Source organism: Schistocerca cancellata, chromosome 3 (assembly GCF_023864275.1).
Source record: "Schistocerca cancellata isolate TAMUIC-IGC-003103 chromosome 3, iqSchCanc2.1, whole genome shotgun sequence".
NCBI lineage: Eukaryota > Metazoa > Arthropoda > Insecta > Orthoptera > Acrididae > Schistocerca > Schistocerca cancellata.
The window spans coordinates 713,673,738-713,693,338 of record NC_064628.1 but is presented as its reverse complement, the minus strand read 5'-3'; the positions used below and the strand labels follow the sequence as shown (position 1 = coordinate 713,693,338).

General features: G+C 44.3%; 1 protein-coding gene across 1 annotated transcript in view; it reads right to left on the bottom strand.

Annotated features, from left to right (window-relative positions):
* Positions 1–2,557: 2,557 nt before the first annotated feature.
* Positions 2,558–19,601, bottom strand: part of LOC126176532 (aromatic-L-amino-acid decarboxylase-like) — an 80,186-nt gene continuing 63,142 nt past the window's right edge. The window contains exons 4-5 of the mRNA XM_049923688.1: positions 15,724–15,913; positions 2,558–2,844 (exon numbers count right to left, since the gene is read on the bottom strand). Coding sequence (XP_049779645.1) covers positions 2,558–2,844; positions 15,724–15,913 — 477 coding nt within the window. The remainder of the gene's footprint in view (positions 2,845–15,723; positions 15,914–19,601) is intronic.

The following is a 19,601-nucleotide window of genomic DNA, read 5'->3' as shown; positions in this document are numbered from 1 at the left end:
GACAGAGCACTGAAAGACCTGAGTCGAAACAAGGCCCCGGTATTAGACAACATTCCATTAGAACTACTTACGATCTTGGGAGAGCCAGTCCTGACAAAACTCTACCATCTGGTGAGCAAGATGTATGAGACAGGCACAGGCACAGGAAGTTTAATATCAGCGCACACTCCGCTGCAGAGTGAAAATCTCATTCTGGACAAATAAATACTCTAAAACGGAAGATCATTCGCATTTGCTTATAAACGATGCTACTTCTGCATGTTATTTTGGAAACACAGTACTGCCTTTCCTGATGCCACTCAACCACCTTTCTGCTCGTGGCCCTGTTCTTCTGTCCTCTTCGTTTTAAATCAAGACTACCACTTTTAGCGCGCTATTTGTTTGCAACATGACGTGAATGATGGGGAGTGGCTCTAAGTCAGTTACCTTTCGGTGATGACCTGTTAAAAAGAATCTTAATCACATGAGGATGCGTCTTTTAGTGACGCGGTCCTGACTTTTAATAAAAAGTATTCTACAGCCAGATCGGATTATTTCTTTCGAAAAGTTGCTGCTGCAGCCTGTAAATTCACTAACCTGATCTCGATAAATGTGTTTGCAATTTTTTGTGCTTTTAAAAGAAATATAACTGGGAACGAAACGTCTCTTCGTTGCACACATCCTTTGGCGCAACAAAATTCTGACGAAGATTTCACCATTGTGACAAAGGCACATTTACTGAAAATACTACAATACTACAATAAATTGAACATTACTCCAGAAATCACTGGCAGATGACTGCAGCCACCTCTCAGTTGACAGAGATTTTGGTGCCAAGATAATGACATCACATGCGGTCTGTATCGTCTGACAAGAGGACGACGACTACTCGTCAACGATCTCTTTCAGATTTATGGTACGTGAAAGGGATGGCCATAAATGAAAATGTCAAAAGTAAGAGCTCCATATGACCAAAAGTTTAGAAAAAAAACATCATTTTTGGCGCGGGTCGAGCGAGGCATAAGGCATTTATGTCAGCGTTGTTTGCAGACAGCGACTGGCGCAGCGGAAGAGAACAAATGGCTAACCCGCTGTTAGTGGGATAGAATCGATAGCCGGATATTGTTGTTATTTCCTTATTTTCAGCTTTTGCTTTGCCTACACTGCGAATAAACCGAAATAATGCTCAGTACATTGTGTTTATTAATATTTTCGTAATAGGCGTGAAGAGGAAAGGCCAGCGAAAATTTGGGATCGCAACTAAATTTCCAGGATGGAATTGTAGGACGTACACGAGAACTTCGTATACAAAATTAGACACGTTTACTATTTTTCACTACATGATTTACACGTGCTAGGGTGATATTCATTGTAAAAACAAGGAAAACAGTAATTTACTTGGCAATCTTGCATACGTTATAAAAGTCACATTTTCATACTTACGTGGTACTTTTAAAGCTTCTAGAGAAAAACCAACTTGGTTTACATTCACAAAAGTTTTTCACTCATGTCACAGTATGGCTGCAAACAAGGCCTAATGTGTCATTTCAGCAAATACTCATATTAGCAATACAATGTATTTTGATGCAGTCTTCTCGATGAGATAGGAACTGGTTTGAAGGTTCTTGAGCAAATTCTTTTCCCGGACGATAAATACAGACATAGTAGTGTTGCGCTAACGAATGGCCCTATTTTTCGGGGGGGGGGGGGGGGGGGTGCGAGAGGCATTAACTTTAATGGTGCATGATGGTAATCATTCATCTCGAAAAATCTCGTCGTGAAATAATTTTGGTTTTCTTTGTCGTCCACATGAATCAATAAAGAGAAATGTTCAAATGTGTGTGAAATCTTATGGGACTTAACTGCTAAGGTCATCAGCCCCTAAGCTTACGCACTACTTAACTTAAATTATCCTAAGGACAAACACACACACCCATGCCCGAGGGAGGACTCGAACCTCCGCCGGGACCAGCTGCACAGACCTTGACTGCAGCGCCCTAGACCGCTCGGCTCATCCCGCGCGGCTCAATAAAGAGAAGAAATTTGTCCTGCACTTATGACTTCATCACACCAGTCAAAATTTTTTTTATGTAAGGTCGCTGTAAGTTTCCGAGATGTTGATGAAGTAATTTTTGTCACATAGTCATCCACCAGATTTTTCTTCGCCTTTCCTTTTCACGCATTTTTATGAAAATATTAATAACTATAATATGTTGGGCATTATTTCGGTTTATATGTACTGTATGTAACGTAAAAATTGAAAATAAAAAAATTTCCTCATAGGCACTAGACCGCACGCCCCTCAGATGGCCATTCTGTAGTCTTTACACTGTGCCGACTGCTGCTTGCAAACTACGACTACACAAAAGGCTCATTCTTTACCCGATCCACTACAAAAATATTTTTTCTGAAGCTCTCAGTTCTGTCACTTTCATTCGTGGCCAAATTGGTGATGACGGGTAGGCACGATACCCTTATTAGTCTTAAGTTAGTAACCAATAAAGAAGATAAATAAAATGAGAAACACGTGTGAACGGTGTTTATTTCTTTTATACGAGGAGAAGCAGGAGCGCGAGACTCAGACGCGCGAGTAGGCCCTGGCGAGGTCCGAGAGGTCGAAGATGTCGGCGATGCGGTCGTCGGAGTCGGGCACGAGGAAGGGCCCGTAGGGGTCGCGCAGCAGCTGCGCGGCCTGCAGGCGTCGGTAGCGCATGGGCGGCGCCGTCACCGTGCCGTTGAGGTAGCGCAGCAGGCTCAGCTGCTGCTCGCGGTCCGCCCTGCTCACGTGAAGCTCCGGCACCTTCTCCGTCCACATGCTCGCCTCGATGCGGAACACGCTGTCCACCACGCGGTGCCACGTGTGCTCTGCCGGGCCACACACCGAGCTCGTGTCAAACTTATTTATTTAATTGTACGGCTAGCCCCCCCCCCCTCCCCCCGCTCGCCAGCGTGTACCCGTGCTCCTAGTGAGACTAGAGCACACCTGCGGGATAACGCTCCCGCGCCAGCCCTCTCAGCGGCTAAGTCTGTTATCAGCGCTCTTATGTAATCAAGCGTGCGCTCAGTATAAAAGCGCCCAACGCAGACCAGCGGAATCATTCCGCTCTGAACTATATCTGCAACAGCACTGAAGCACTATGCCTCGTCGACGTGTGTATCGTCAACGTCGCCAGCGCATGCCAGTCTACAAACACATAATAAGTCTGGAGAATAAACTTGGCACAAATGGAACTGCACAAAGTGTCATATTGAATGGACCGATTTTTTTCCGTGGACGTCGAGTTAATTTTAGTCTTGACGTTGCTACAGGCAGTACTGGAATGGATGATTTACTTTCGCTATCGTCCGATGTGAGAATGCCTCTCTACCCGGATTGGAATTATTCGCCGACCGAGATGTTATTGCTTACAAGACATGTCATTGTGGAATAGGTGCTAAGTCTCAATCTAGACCTAGGTATGTATATAGAAATACCCTGTAACATGTAGAGTGGTACACCACGAACGAACACTGCCAAACTGACACTTCAGTTTTTCCATGTTTGTGGGATTCAGATCCGCTTATTAATGCAACAACAAGTCTGTGCTGGCGTAAGCCGTCGCCAGCACAATAGTCGGAAAACACGTAGTGCGATGATCCATAACAGGTGCTGGATCAAGAGTGCCTATCACGAGAGAGGCCATAGACACACCGACTAGCAACACGCCACCAACGCCCTCTTGACAGCATGAATTTAGGCCGCCGCCGCTGACCAAAGGGCCTCACTGACTAACTCACACTCCTGTTTGGTGTCTATCAGTCTACTTGCAGAGGGGGTCACAGGTTACGATAGTACATAGCGACCAGAATTGTAACTACAGCAAGATTACCGGTATTGCCTGCAAGAGGCCTATTACTGATGAGCTTGTACCACGAACATGGACTCTATTGAAGTTAAGTATCCACTTCATGTAAATAAAGAATGCAATTAACTCACGTGTGCACTGGTGTTGTAGAAAGAGGATACCAGCCACCCATAATAACGTCTCTCCCTTGCTTGCTTACGGTACAAGACTCTGCATTGGCGACACAGATACTACAAATTCATTTGATTACTCAACCATGTTTTAGTACCATTTATGATGTATCATGCAGCGTAACTTGCTGTGACAGTGCGAGAGAGAGACAAAGATATTGTTTATTACTCTGTGGCGGTCAGCGCTCACATAATTATTCTTAGGATATAGTTTTTTTGTTTTGTTCTTGTTAAGAATAATTTGAGGAGAGGAGAGCCATTCTTGTGATGTAAAAATCTACGCCATTGCGAGTTTGTGATTCATATTGTAAAATATAAGTGCATATGGAAGGAAATCAGTTAATAGAACAATAAAAATATTGTTCATTTCAAGAAGGTACGTCTTATTATACACCCAGCGATATACTGCTATTGTGATCTACTAATATCCCACAGCTGAGAACAGTTCCGACGGGAGCGTTCAGTTCTAGTGAAATAGTTCGATGTTTTCTTCGGAAAAGAAGTCACTTCATGGATCATTCAAATCCACAATAGTAACTGGACATTTCTCAGAACTGAAAGCAATCTGATTGCTATGCAACAGAGCCCCGAAGAATATTTCTCCGTACTTTGGTTACCACTTTCAGCTCAACACGGTATCTGCAGCATCTGGAGCAGATTTCTACAACAGCGGAAGAGTGTAATCGCAATCAGTTTCACACACCGCCCTGTGTACGCTGTATGTATTTACCCACAACAGTGAACAAACAGTTACTCACACACATAGAAGTCAATACTAGGTGGTGTGGAGAACCATTTCAGTATAAAGGCCCTGTAGAGCTAAATAGTAATTAGCCTAGTAATAATAGGAGTCTTTATACATTGCGTCGTCATACGTACACTGACTGATCGAAAGTCTTCAGACACCCCTACATAATGCGGAATTGACCGCTAGCTGTTACGAGGGGTGAACTTGCCAGTATAAAAGGAGGCGGGAACTATTGTATCGTCAGTAGAAAAATGGTTCAAATGGCTCTGAGCACTATGCGACTTAACTTCTGAGGTCATCAGTCCCCTAGAACTTAGAACTACTTAAACCTAACTAACCTAAGGACATCACACACATCCATGCCCGAGGCAAGATTCGAACCTGCGACCGTAGCGGTCGCTCGGCTCCAGACTGTAGTTTGAACAGTGAAGTGTGGAGAAGTTGCTGTTACCATATGGGGCTGTTTTTTGAGGTCGGATGTGGTGTACTTATTTCTCATAAGAAAACTCTAAAAGTGGAAGGATATGAAGAAGTACAACATTGTGTATTGCACAAAATACGCTGACCAGCTAGGAGATGAGGACTGTTTGTACCAGCAGGCATTTCTGCCTGTGACTTTTATCAACCTAAATTAATCGTTTTTTTTATTTTATTTCTTTATTTTTTTTTAATTTTTTTTTTTTTTTTACACAGACGGAAGAAAAAGTTGCAGCACCAAGAATAAGTTGTGGGATGTAAACAGAAGTTGGTAGGCGTGTTTCTGCACCCGAAAACTTATGTCTATTCACGTTTCGCGCCAGTTGCATAACATGGCGCTAGTAGCGTCGATATGAGGACACAAATCAGGTTTGCTTCAAATACACGCTGTAATGAGCGTTAGTTACCTTTGAAATTGGACGTGGCTAGTTGATGTTAGTCAAGAATGCCTTTAAGCGATAAAGACACTATTATCAACACCTCTCTGAGTTTGAACAAGAACGTGTAATAGGGCTACGAGAAGCCGCGTGTCCCTTTTGCGATACTGCAGAAATACTTGCCTGGAATGTAGTACTGTAGATGATTGGTGGCAGCGGTGGTCACGAGAATGTACGATTACAACATGACCTTGCTCCGTAAGGCCACGTGACACTACCGAGAGGGAAGACCATCGTGTTCGTCGTATGACTCCGGCGCATCGCACTGCATCTGCAGCAGCAATTTGAGCGGCAGTTGGCACCATAGTGACACAACGGACTGTTACAAGTCGGTTACATCAAGGATAACTCCGAGCCAGACGCCCTGTGCATTCCATTGACCCCAAACCACCGCCATCTGCGACTTCAGTGGTGTCAAGCGATAGCTCACTGGAGGGCCCGTTGATCACCTCTTGTGTTCTCTGCTGAAAGTTGGTTCTGCCTCGGTACCAGTGATGGCTATGTGCAGTTTACAAGGAGGCCATTTGAGGCCCCAGAACCAACCAGGCCCCACAACCAACCTGTCTGCGAGCTAAAAACACTGGACCTACACCTAGGGTTATGCCATCAGGTGAGATTTTTTATGACAGCAGGAGCACTCTCGTGGTTATCCCATGCACCCTGACCACAAATTTTGATGTCACTCTGGTGATTCGACCTGCTGTGCTGCCATTCATGAACGTCATTCCAAGGGGTGTTGTCCAACAGGATAACGCTCGTCCACATACCGTTGTTGTAGCCCAGCATTCTCCACAGCGTGTCAACATACTGCCTAGGCCAGCTCGTCACCAGATATGTCTCCAATCGAGCACATAAGCGACATCACTAGATGAATACTCCGGAGTCATCCACAACCAAGATTAACGGTCCATGTATTGACTGACCAAGTGCAACAGGCATGGAACTCAATCCCACAAACTGACATCCACTACCCGTACAACACAATTAGTGTACATTTGCATGTTTGCATTCATCATTCTGGTGGTTACACCAGTTATTAATCCAATTAATAATGTACCAGCATTTCACATTTGCTATGGTTTATCTCGCGCTTACATTAACCTGTGACCTTGCAATGTTAATCGCTTAAATATGTTATTCAGACGAATGTATTCTCGAAAATTCATTACTTACATTAATTATTTTTTGGCGTTGCGACTTTTTTTCCGTCATTGTAGTTAACAAAAAACCAAGTTACATTTTCACTGTTGGTTAGAGGTACTGGCAGAAAGGTTACCATCTCAAGTTGGCATGTATCGATTATCACTGACATAATAACATAGAGAACAGACTTTTCACGGTGTAGAGCTAGAATCAACTGAGACCTAATGTTCATAATTGTCAGATCGACGCCGTCGTTGAAGGGAGACCTAGTGTTCGACAGTATCTGGCAAAAATGGTAAAGTTCATTCCAGCAGAATAATGCGAGGCTCAACACCGCAGATCGCACTGAAAATACCTTGAGGTATATAACCCACCCGTAGAGAGTCTTTGAGATACGACGGGAAGACATATATTTTCGTACCAGCATCCAGCCAGCAATCTTCTTCTACGTGTGTTTCAGGCATAACAACAAATTCCTCAAGATAACATTCGGAGACTGTTGACTTCCGTTCCACATGCCACAACGAATACGAGAATATATTTACGCAGATGGTGGAGGAAGGGAGACATCTATACTGAGGTTGATGATGGATATGAGTTTCGAGTGGTATGAAAATTTACCCATTTCAGTCCGCCTGCTTAGCTGGGTGGTAATGTGCTTGCCTCCCATGCAAGCCGGCCCGGGTTCGATACCCGGCCAGGTTGGAGATTTTCTCGTCTCGTGGACTGGGTATTGTGTTGTCGTCATCATCATTTCATCCTGATCACCGGCGCGCAAGTCGCCCAATGTGGCGTCGAATGAAATGAGACTTGAACTTGGCGGCCGCACTTCCCCGAACGGGGCCGCCCGGCCAACCATCGCCATACGCTCATTTCCATTTTTTTACCCATTTAAGACCAGTTAAGTGATGAATATATGCACAAAGTTTGATAAACACTAAACCGTTGTTTCATGATGTAGCACTTTCCATTTTCATCAGTCAGTTATGCATGTTCCGTGGATAATAACGACGATTTCTCACTATGAGGTAGTATGAATCAGTTTTTGGAACTTCTTGGCAGATTAAAACTTTGTCTCAACCCGGTATTCGAGCTCAGGGCTGTCTCTTTCGCAAGCAACGTCCTTATCGAATGTGCTACCCAAGGAAGATTCAAGCCCCGTCCTCACAGTTTCAGTTCCGCCAGTAACACTCTCCAACTCTCCAAACTTCGCAGCATCTCTTCAGCATACAATGCGAGATGAGCACTCTCAGAATGAGGGATATTGTGGATTTCTTCCAAGAAGTTTCAGAACAAGGCACACTCTGCTGCAAAGTGAAAGAGTTACGACCTCGGGGAGTGGCCACACGGTTAGAGGCGACATGTCACGAATCGGGCGGCCACTCCCGTCGGGATTCGAGTCCTCCCTTTGGCATGGGTGTGTGTGTTGTCTTTAGCGTAAGTTAGTTTAAGTAGTGTGTAAGTCTAGGGACCGATGACCTCAGCAGTTTGGTCCCATAGAAATTCACACACATTTGAACATTTGAAAAAGTTACAGGAGAACTCGTATGAAGTTTGGAAGGTAGGCGGCAGGTGCTGGCAGAAGTGAAGCTCTGATGTCTGATCCGTGAGTCATTCCTGTGTTATCACAGCTAGAAAGGATCAAACTCTAGTAAACCGTTTTTATCACCGAGTAAGTTCCATTCATAATGCATCCTGACATGGATGTCCTTTACATTAATCTTATAAAATTTTATTTTAATACGGTGATTTACACTTAACTGCACAAGCAGTCTCACTCTCTTTTACACACACACACACACACACACACACACACACTGGACCAGTGCACATTCAGAAATTATTCTATAGAGTATAAGGGGCAGTCAAATGATAACGTAATCACCATAACTGCTAGTAGGTTCATCAGACTGCGAAGCAAGACAGTCAGTGCCTTAATGATTGTGGTCGCATACTGAATCGTGATTATTTTTCGAAACAAATCGAAGCCATGAATATTTCTTCAGTGCTCAAAAACTATCGCAGTGGGAGGGATGGGGAATGTACACTCCTGGAAATGGAAAAAAGAACACATTGACACCGGTGTGTCAGACCCACCATACTTGCTCCGGACACTGCGAGAGGGCTGTACAAGCAATGATCACACGCACGGCACAGCGGACACACCAGGAACCGCAGTGTTGGCCGTCGAATGGCGCTAGCTGCGCAGCATTTGTGCATCGCCGCCGTCAGTGTCAGCCAGTTTGCCGTGGCATACGGAGCTCCATCGCAGTCTTTAACACTGGTAGCATGCCGCGACAGCGTGGACGTGAACCGTATGTGCAGTTGACGGACTTTGAGCGAGAGCATATAGTGGGCATGCGGGAGGCCGGGTGGACGTACCGCAGAATTGCTCAACACGTGGGGCGTGAGGTCTCCACAGTACATCGATGTTGTCGCCAGTGGTTGGCGGAAGGTGCACGTGCCCGTCGACCTGGGACCGGACCGCAGCGACGCACGGATGCACGCCAAGACCGTAGGATCCTACGCAGTGCCGTAGGGGACCGCACCGCCACTTCCCAGCAAATTAGGGACACTGTTGCTCCTGGGGTATCGGCGAGGACCATTCGCAACCGTCTCCATGAAGCTAGGCTACGGTCCCGCACACCGTTAGGCCGTCTTCCGCTCACGCCCCAACATCGTGCAGCCCGCCTCCAGTGGTGTCGCGACAGGCGTGAATGGAGGGACGAATGAGAGTCGCTTCTGCCTTGGTGCCAATGATGGTCGTATGCGTGTTTGGCGCCGTGCAGGTGAGCGCCACAATCAGGACTGCATACGACCGAGGCACACAGGGCCAACACCCGGCATCATGGTGTGGGGAGCGATCTCCTACACTGGCCGTACACCACTGGTGATCGTCGAGGGGACACTGAATTGTGCACGGTACATCCAAACCGTCATCGAACCCATCGTTCTACCATTCCTAGACCGGCAAGGGAACTTGCTGTTCCAACAGGACAATGCACGTCCGCATGTATCCCGTGCCACCCAACGTGCTCTAGAAGGTGTAAGTCAACTACCCTGGCCAGCAAGATCTCCGGATCTGTCCCCCATTGAGCATGTTTGGGACTGGATGAAGCGTCGTCTCACGCGGTCTGCACGTCCAGCACGAACGCTGGTCCAACTGAGGCGCCAGGTGGAAATGGCATGGCAAGCCGTTCCACAGGACTACATCCAGCATCTCTACGATCGTCTCCATGGGAGAATAGCAGCCTGCATTGCTGCGAAAGGTGGATATACACTGTACTAGTGCCGACATTGTGCATGCTCTGTTGCCTGTGTCTATGTGCCTGTGGTTCTGTCAGTGTGATCATGTGATGTATCTGACCCCAGGAATGTGTCAATAAAGTTTCCCCTTGCTGGGACAATGAATTCACGGTGTTCTTATTTCAATTTCCAGGAGTGTATATAGAGGATGTGAAAGGGCTTCCCAGTGAAACTTCGGCAGCGTCGTTGAAACGACCCTCGCAACATAGGGTCCCACCCTCACATCACTCCGCAAAATGGTCAAAGATTTGTATGGATTGATATCGAACTCCTTCTGCAGATGTCTAGAGGTACTGGGATGAGGTACTTAGTAACATAAGCGACTATCCAGAGATGCTGTTGCTCTAGGTTTACTCTTGATTAATGATAACGTTAATCTACATTGAATTGCACCAGTGGACAAATTTCTTGCAGGTGAAGCAGTCCATGTTTGGACTGGTCACTCATGTGTCTTGGTCTAAATCCTGCGGCGAATTATGGAGATTATGTGGTAATCATGAGCTATATCTACATCCACGCTTTGAAGACCATTTTGAAGAGCATGATAAAGTGTACTTGGAAATGTAAGACATATTTGAATTCCTCCGCATTCCATTTTGGAATGGAGTGTGGGAAACATGAGTTATTAAATTATGCATGCTGTAATTAGTTAGTTTTTGTGTTCAATGTTTCTAGAGGAGTGATACGTACTGGGCTGCAATATATTCCTGCGCTGCTTACCATTAAGACTGCATGAGAGTGGCATACAAAATACGTAAACATGGCATGAAGTGCACTAAATGCTTGGATATCCCAATGATTAGCACTACAGCGCTATTGTCAAAGCAGATAGTAGTAAGACTAACTACATTACCCACATAAGGAAATTTTACACAATACGTGTTGAGCTTCACAGACTGTCAACACAGCTACCATTGTTGCACGTTCTCTTGACGTGGCAGCAGGGAGAAGCTTGGCGACATTGGTTCGTCCAGTGACAACACTGGACGCAAGAGTGTCTCCACGTCGTCTTTTCAGACGAGTTCCGGTTCTATATACAGCACCACAACTCACGTATCAATCTGTGAAGGCTCCGACAACAATAACGTTGACACACTGCATTTTTCATCAGCATACGGGCCTTCTACCAGGCGTTATTTTTTTTTTGTTGTCATTGAATATACAATATGTTCACCTCTCGTGAACGTAGCCCGTAATTTTGACAACAGACGTTACATTTCTGCATTATTAAGGGCAATAGCTATCCCCTATTTTCGATGTCGTCATGACTTCGTCTTTCAAGAAGATAACTAATGGCAGTATACTGCCCATGCTTCCATGATGTACATCCACACAGAGGGTGTTCGACTGTTGACTTGGCGAGCATTTTGTCCAGATCTCTCTCCAGTGGAAAACATCTGGTAATAGGTTACCGAGCGACTGACATGCCATTCTTGTGACCCACTAGGATTAATGAATTCTGGCATGGATTCAAAGTGGATTAATGGATTTCCACACTCTTTCTCAAGTTCCGGCCTCTCTGCAAATAGCGTCACAGGCGTTGTAAACACCCTTTTGAAGCGTCTGCACATCAGGAACTGGTTCAGCATACAAAACGCTTTTCAGATGCCCCCAGATGTAAAAATCCAGAGGGTTTAAGACCAATGATCTAGCAGGCCATGGTACAGGGCCTCCATTTTCTAGCCAACGACTGAGGACAATGTTGTTGAGGTGTCGGATAACAGTAATGCGGAAGTAGGGTGGTCATCCATCATGGAGAAACCACATAACCTATCGTATTGCCAAAGCCACATTCTCAAGCAGCCCAGGCAGAATATTCTGCAGAAAGTGCAGGTACGTTCCTGCATCGAGGCGTTGTGGAATAATAATAGTCCAAGTATGTGGTCAGTAAGAATTTCTGCCCACGCCTCAATCATTCCACGAGGATTGTCTGTAGCCCACAGATGACGATTATGAAGATTGATAATGCCAGTTCTGGTTTAAAGTTGTTTCTTTGGTAAAGAGGACTGAAGACAGAAATCCCATAATTTTGATTATCTAGTGCGAAAACTATCGACAAAATCCTTCAAATAGAGGGAAATCCTCTGTCGATAATCCTTGCACTGGTTGCAGGTGATAGAAATAGCAGCGGTTGCCATGCAGGATACACCTAATCGTATTTCGCTTACACCCCGTTGGCAGGCCACTTGCCTGGAGCTTGTAGGAATGTTCCTCTCAATATTCTGTAGAACGTGGTCTTCCAAATCTAGCGTACGCATAGTCCGCTGCCTCCCGCGACGTTTGTCTCTCTGAAACATATTCAAACGTATAACTCGAGTTTTCTCTTACACATAACTCTTAAATGATTAGAAATCGACCTAACAAGACTTCACAACAATGACGCAGTCCAACTAAAATGCGGTAGGCTATTAAGGGAGTGAGAACCGGCGAAATGGCTTGCACGAAAGCAAATATAATATTTAGTATCTCCAGAATGACACTGAAGAGACGAGTTACCAATTTAAATCATGGAAACCGAGGAAAAAAATCCTTGGTTCAAAACGACCTGCTTTCACCTCTGAACAGGGGAAGGAACTGAAAGACTATATTTGGAAAATGTAAACAATGTTCTTTGGCTTTACAGTTAAAGATGTCGGAAGTCTTGCTTTTCAACTAATTGATAAAACAATATTAAACACCTTTCCAACATAGAATCTGGTTTTGTTGGAGAAGATTGTTTCTACGGATTCAAGAATTGTCACCCAGAACTGACACTGCGATGGCCTAAAGCGAAATCCATCGCTGGAGTTCAGGCCTTGCACAAGTCTAATGTAGATAAATTTTTCTCAATATTAAAAACTGCCTTCGATGAAAAACAGAATTCCGCCCCATCGTGTCTTCAACGTCAATGAGACTGGTGTAATTACTGTCAAAAAAAAAAAAATAATCCACGCCTGTCGAGGAAAGACAGTTACATTGGCGGAACGTGGAGTTCTGTCGAAAGCAGTCATTTGTATGTCCACAGAGGGACATTTCATGCCCCAATAATTATTTTCCCTCGCATCCAGTGAAAGCTGTGTTACCTAAGGGTGCTCCTTTTCTTAGAAGAATTTAGGTTGCATGTAACTGGAAAGTTTTTCTTCACGGTTTGACCATTTCCTGAGCCACACTAAGCCATCAGACAAGTACTCTGCTCCTCTCGTACTGGACTGTTACACATACCAAGAATCTGGACGTCATTATGCGTGCAAGCGAAATCAGAGTGTCAATAGTTACAACTCCGCCTCATTGCACCCATAAATTGTAGCCATTGGATGTGTCATTCATGTTCCGGCTTAACACGTTTTATGTGTCTGCTATAGAGAAGTTCGTCTGCAACAATCCTGGATGAGCAGTGATCCAATACCATGAGCAGACTCTTTGGAGAAGCATATCTGACGGTGGCAACGTCTATGACAGCCCACAATGCGTTTTAAACATGTGGCATTTGTCCTTTCAACCCTGATGTTTTTGAAGAAGCAGATTTTGCTGCCTCTTTGTCTATTGGCAGACCTCTTATTACTGAAGAGAGGCCTATGTCTTCCAGTTCAGAAAGACTGAAAACTGTACCAGTTCAATCTACGTTCTCTAATACTGCACCAACTATTCCAGCTCTAATGTCACCGCAACCTAGTCCTTTTTTTGTGGTTACTCCTGAAGATAGTAGCCAGCCATCCAAATACGTTCAAGATCGTTTGCCGAAGAGGAAGAGTAGCTCAACTACCATCTTAAATAGCAGTCCATATAAGCAACAACCGACTGAAGAGAAGAATTTTAAAGCAACAAAACGAAAGGAAAACTGAAGGAAGAAGAATGTGCAGAGCACGACAAATAGAATGTGGAGGAAACTTGCTGCCTCAGATAAGCAAAGGGAGACCAACACTAAGAGGAGGAAAGCTTCTCTTCGGGAGGATACATGCAGCGAGGATGAAAACGAAGGAGATGACGCCGGATGCATGTTCTGTGAGGATAAATGGTCGACAACTGCTGGAGGATGGATGTATTGTTCATCTTGTCGTCAATGGTCTCATGAAGAGTGTGCTGGAGTTGATGACTGTGACGATTTCACTTGTGATTTTTGTGTAAACAAATGCAGGAAGTCAACTCATGCAACGATTAGTGCATTTCTCTAAGACACTGAAGTTTGAAAGTGTTAAATTTAATATCAGAAAGTTATTTTCAGATTTGTTTGTGATTACGTTTACATTTCATTCAGTAAATTTTTATAGGTATATATAGTCTCTATTCAAATTAAAATTAATTTCTACACTGGACTGTGGTTTCCTTTAGGTGCAGAAGCATTTATTTGATATTATTTGCATTTATTCACCAAGGGATCTCACTGCCCATGGTCCTGGGGCAAAGTGGTCACTGTGCTGACATTCAAACTTGTTTTTACAGCTGGTAAACAGTGAAACAGCGACAGTGACAGTGGCCACTCAATATATAATGACAGTGATGACGATGAGGAAAAAGAAAACGTAAGGGAAACAGACACACACACACACACACACACACACACATATATATATATATATATATATATATATATATATATATATATATATATATATAATTTCAGGCATAGAAACAACAATTTCAAATCGTAATTTTGGCTTATTTATCTACTTTAATGTGTAAGTGGTTGCAGATGACAAACTGTGGAACAAAACAGTCACTGTAGAAACACAACACACCAGGAAAACCACACCATGTGGTAAAAAGGTAGGAATTCATAATTTATATGTTTTTTCAAATATCTGTAATTACGATTTAAAAAGTAAGAGTTACATGTATACAAACAGTAAAGAACATTCTTTATCTTTAACAGATGAGAAAGAAAAGCCCACTGAAGATGCTGCAACTGCAGTGAAACATATTTGGGTTAAAAAACAAAATTGTGTTTTGCCATGTATTGTTATTAACATAAATGTGTTAAAGTTTATAAAACTGGTAAACAATTATTTGAACATACATACAAAAATAGTTCCAAGGGTGTAGTTAGAGACAATAAGTCTGAAAAATGTGTCTATTATAGTGTGTGTGTGAAATCTTATTGGACTTAACTGCTAAGGTCATCAGTCCCTAAGCTTACACACTACTTAACCTAAATTATCCTAAGGACGAACACACACACCCATGCCCGAGGGAGGACTCGAACCTCCGCCGGGACCAGCCGCACACTCCACGACTGCAGCGCCTTTAGACCGCTCGGTTAATCCCGCGCTCGATTGTAGTGGTTTATTCCTTAAGGTGACCACATTGCCCCAGTCGCCCCTACTGTTATAACAGCCTTCGTACAAGAGAAAAAGCCGAAGATCCTGTGCAAAAAGGGAGGAGGATACGCAACGAATAAATCTGAAAGAAGATTTATACAAGGATCGACAGGCTCGGACGTGAGAATACGAGAGGCGGCCTAAGGAACTGCAAACAAAACGAAAAGAAAATCCATTGTAGTTGTGGATTTGAGAATCTGCTGGTGCTGTAAGCTTTTTGTAAGCTAAACATCTCAATGTTTCTAGATCCCACCATGTAATGAAGTAGGCTGCAGGGCCTGAAGTAGGCTGCAGGGCCTTCTAACAAGTTGGGGTGCCTCTTACCTATGTCCTCCTCCTTGGTGAGAGACGATCCAACACACAGGCGGATGGCGAGGAGATCATCGACCTCTACAGGCGTCACCCACATCCGGCCAGAGGCGTTGAGGTAGGCGAGCAGCAGCTCCGTGAGGTGGTTTTGGTGGCACTCAGTAGGGAAGCTCAGCGACTCCAGGCGGAAGCACACCACACCCATCTAGAGCACCAGCCACCATCACTACTTGTCCTTGTGGCATACTGCTTCATATCTGGAAGTCAGTTTACAAATGTGCACCATAGTTCACGCGAAGAACGTGGAGATATGGATGGATGGAGGGATGAAATGCGTTCCAATAAATTCAATTATGGTTGTCTGAAAGAAGGGATAGATCGAAGAGCAGGATAATGGTATCTTAAACCCCCCATCCCACCTCCCTATCATCTCTCACCCAAAGATCACTTTACATTAAGCGTTTCTATTTTTACTTACACTGCCTGACGACAAAAGTGAAGCACTCACAAGGGGACGGGGAAACGAAATTAAACTTCACGGTTTGGGAGGGTATGTAATGTTATTTCAGTGATTACGAAATCGAGTCGAATTTACAAGGAACTTATCAACAGCTGTGGTCTGGATGCATGTACTGATTCGTTTTGGAGGGCTGACAAAGTTGTATTAGCCTCTTTTGGGGGAAGCTGGCTCACAGCTGTTGTAACTCAACCTTGATATTCTGTATACTAACACTGGGATGACGCTCACAAGTGAACTTGTGCAACAGATGTTCTGTCGGAGACAGATCCGTTCATCATGCTAACCATGGGAATACACCAATATCATGCAGTCAGTTCGTAGTCACACATGCTGTTTGGGTGAACGTTGTCCTGTTGAAAAATGGCACCAAAATATACTTGCATGAGTGTTAATACTGATGATGCAGGATTATCGTGACATACTGTCGTGGTATCGGAGTTTCTTCAATCATTACCATCCATGACATGAATCCACAAACACACACACACACACACACACACACACACACACACACACACACACAATCATACACACACACACACACACAGAGTGAGAGAGAGAGAGAGAGAGAGAGAGAGAGAGAGACAAATGGTCCACCAAATCGTAACGCCACGAATAACACTGTGTTGTGCCTCTCCAAAACATTGAAAGAATGGGACCTCTACACAGGTTGCCGCCATATTATTCGCCAACGATGGTCATCTGGGCTAGTGTCAGACCGCGGTTCGTCGCTGAACACAATCTGACATAAAAAATCAGCAGTCCATGCTTCACGACCACTCCACCCTTCGAACACAGCCATCTGTGTTGTAGTGTTCCGATAGCTCACGCGAGGGACGTAATTCCATAGTCTGTCCGCTGCTAGTCTCGGACTAAAGGTGCGGGATGATAAAAGTTTATTGCAGCAGCCCAGTCCTCGTTCTAGGATGGCTGACGTAGATGTGAAGGGACTCGGATGTGCTTGGTGTGCAATAATACTGCGGTCTTCCCTGAGGCTGTTAGGTGTGGTCGACTAGAATTATGATGACGAGTATGTCAGCCTGTCCCCACGTTACCACGCGGTCCAAAATCGGCCGTTGTCACATCCGAATGCTTGCAAAAGTGGATTTTGTATGATTCGACCAAACTCTATTAGTTGCTGATAACGCTGTCTAACACGAGCATTTCTATGTCCTTTACAGTGATCAATCGACATATGAAGCTGTTCACGTCCCTTATGTATCCCACCAGTAGCGGTAAAAGACTAAACATGAACAACGCTAATGCATGCTGGTGACTATTCTACTTGTCTCAGAGAATTACAACCCTAATTACAGACGTCCCCCCCCCCCCCCAAAGAATCATGGACCTTGCCGTTGGTGGGGAGGCTTGCGTGCCTCAACGATACAGATAGCCCTCCGTTGTGGTTGCACCTACGGTACGTAGGTGCAACCACAACGGAGGGGTATCTGTTGAGAGGCCAGACAAACGTGTGGTTCCTGAAGAGGGGCAGCAGCCTTTACAGTAGTTGCAGGGGCAACAGTTTGGATGATTGACTGATCTGGCCTTGTAACACTAACCAAAACGGCCTTGCTATGCTAGTACTGCGAACGGCTGAAAGCAAGGGGAAACTACAGCCGTAATTTTTCCCGAGGGCATGCAGCTTTACTGTATGGTTAAATGATGATGGCGCCCTCTTGGGTAAAATATTCCGGAGCTAAAATAGTCCCCATTCGAAACTCCGAGCGGGGACTACTCAGGAGGACGTCGTTATCAGGAGAAAGAAAAGTGGCGTTCTATGGATCGGAGCGTGGAATGTCAGATCCCTTCGAACAGGTAGGTTAGAAAATTTAAAAAGGGAAATGGATAAGTTAAAGTTAGATGTAGTAGGAATTAGTGAAGTTCGCTGGCAGGAGGAACAAGACTTTTGGTCAGGCGAATACAGGGTTATAAAAACAAAATCAAATAAGGGTAATGCAGGAGTCGGTTTAATAATGAATAAAAAAAATAGGAGTGCGGGTAAGCTAGTACAAACAGCATAGTGAACGCATTATTGTGGCCAAGATAGACACGAAGCCCACGCCTACTACAGTAGTACAAGTTTATATGCCAACTAGCTCTGCAGATGACGAAGAAATTGAAGAAATATATGATGCAATAAAAGAAATTATTCAGATAGTGAAGGGAGACGAAAATTTAATACTCATGGGTGACTGGAATTCGGTAGTAGGAAAAGGGAGAAAAGGAAACATAGTAGGTGAATATGGATTGGGGGTAAGAAATGAAAGAGGAAGCTGTCTGGTAGAATTTTGCACAGACCACAACTTAATCATATCTAACACTTGGTTCAAGAATCATAAAAGAAGGTTGTATACATGGAAGAACCCTGGAGATACTAAAGGTTTCAGATAGATTATATAATGGTAAGACAGAGATTTAGGAACCAGATTTTAAATTGTAAGACATTTCCAGGGGCAGATGTGGACTCTGACCACAATCTATTGGTTATGAACTGTAGATTAAAACTGACGAAACTGCAAAAAGGTGGTAATTTAAGGAGATGGGACCTTGATAAACTGACTAAACCCGAGGTTGTACAGAGTTTCAGGGAGAACATAAGGGAACAAGAAACAATTGACAGGAATGGGGCCGGCCGCGGTGGTCTCGCGGTTCTAGGCGCACAGTCCGGAACCGTGCGACTGATACGGTCGCAGGTTCGAATCCTGCCTCGGGCATGGATGTGTGTGATGTCCTTAGGTTAGTTGGGTTTAAGTAGTTCTAAGTTCTAGGGGACTGATGACCACAGCTGTTAAGTCCCATAGTGCTCAGAGCCATTTGAACCATTTGACAGGAATGGGGAAAAGAAATACAGTAGAAGAAGAATGGGTAGTTTTGAGAAATAAACTAGTAAAGGCAGCAGAGGATCTAGTAGGTAAAAACACGAGGGCTAGTAGAAACCCTTGGGTAACAGAAGAAATATTGAATTTAATTGATGAAAGGAGAAAATATAAAAATGCAGTAAATGAAGCAGGCAAAAAGCAATACAAACGTCTCAAAAATGAGATCGACAGGAAGTGCAAAATGGATAAGCAGGGATGGCTAGAGGACAAATGTAACGATGTAGAGGCTTATCTCATGAGGGGTAAGATAGATACTTCCTACAGGAAAATTAAAGAAACCTTTGGAGAAAAGAGAACCACTTGTATGAATATTAAGAGCTCAGATGGAAACGCAATTCTAAGCAAAGAAGGAAAAGCAGAAAGGTGGAAGGAGTATATAGAGGGTATATACAAGGGCAATGTACTTGAGGACAATATTATGGAAATGGAACAGGATGTAGAAGAAGATGAAATGGGAGATACTATACTGCGTGAAGAGTTTGACAGAGCACTGA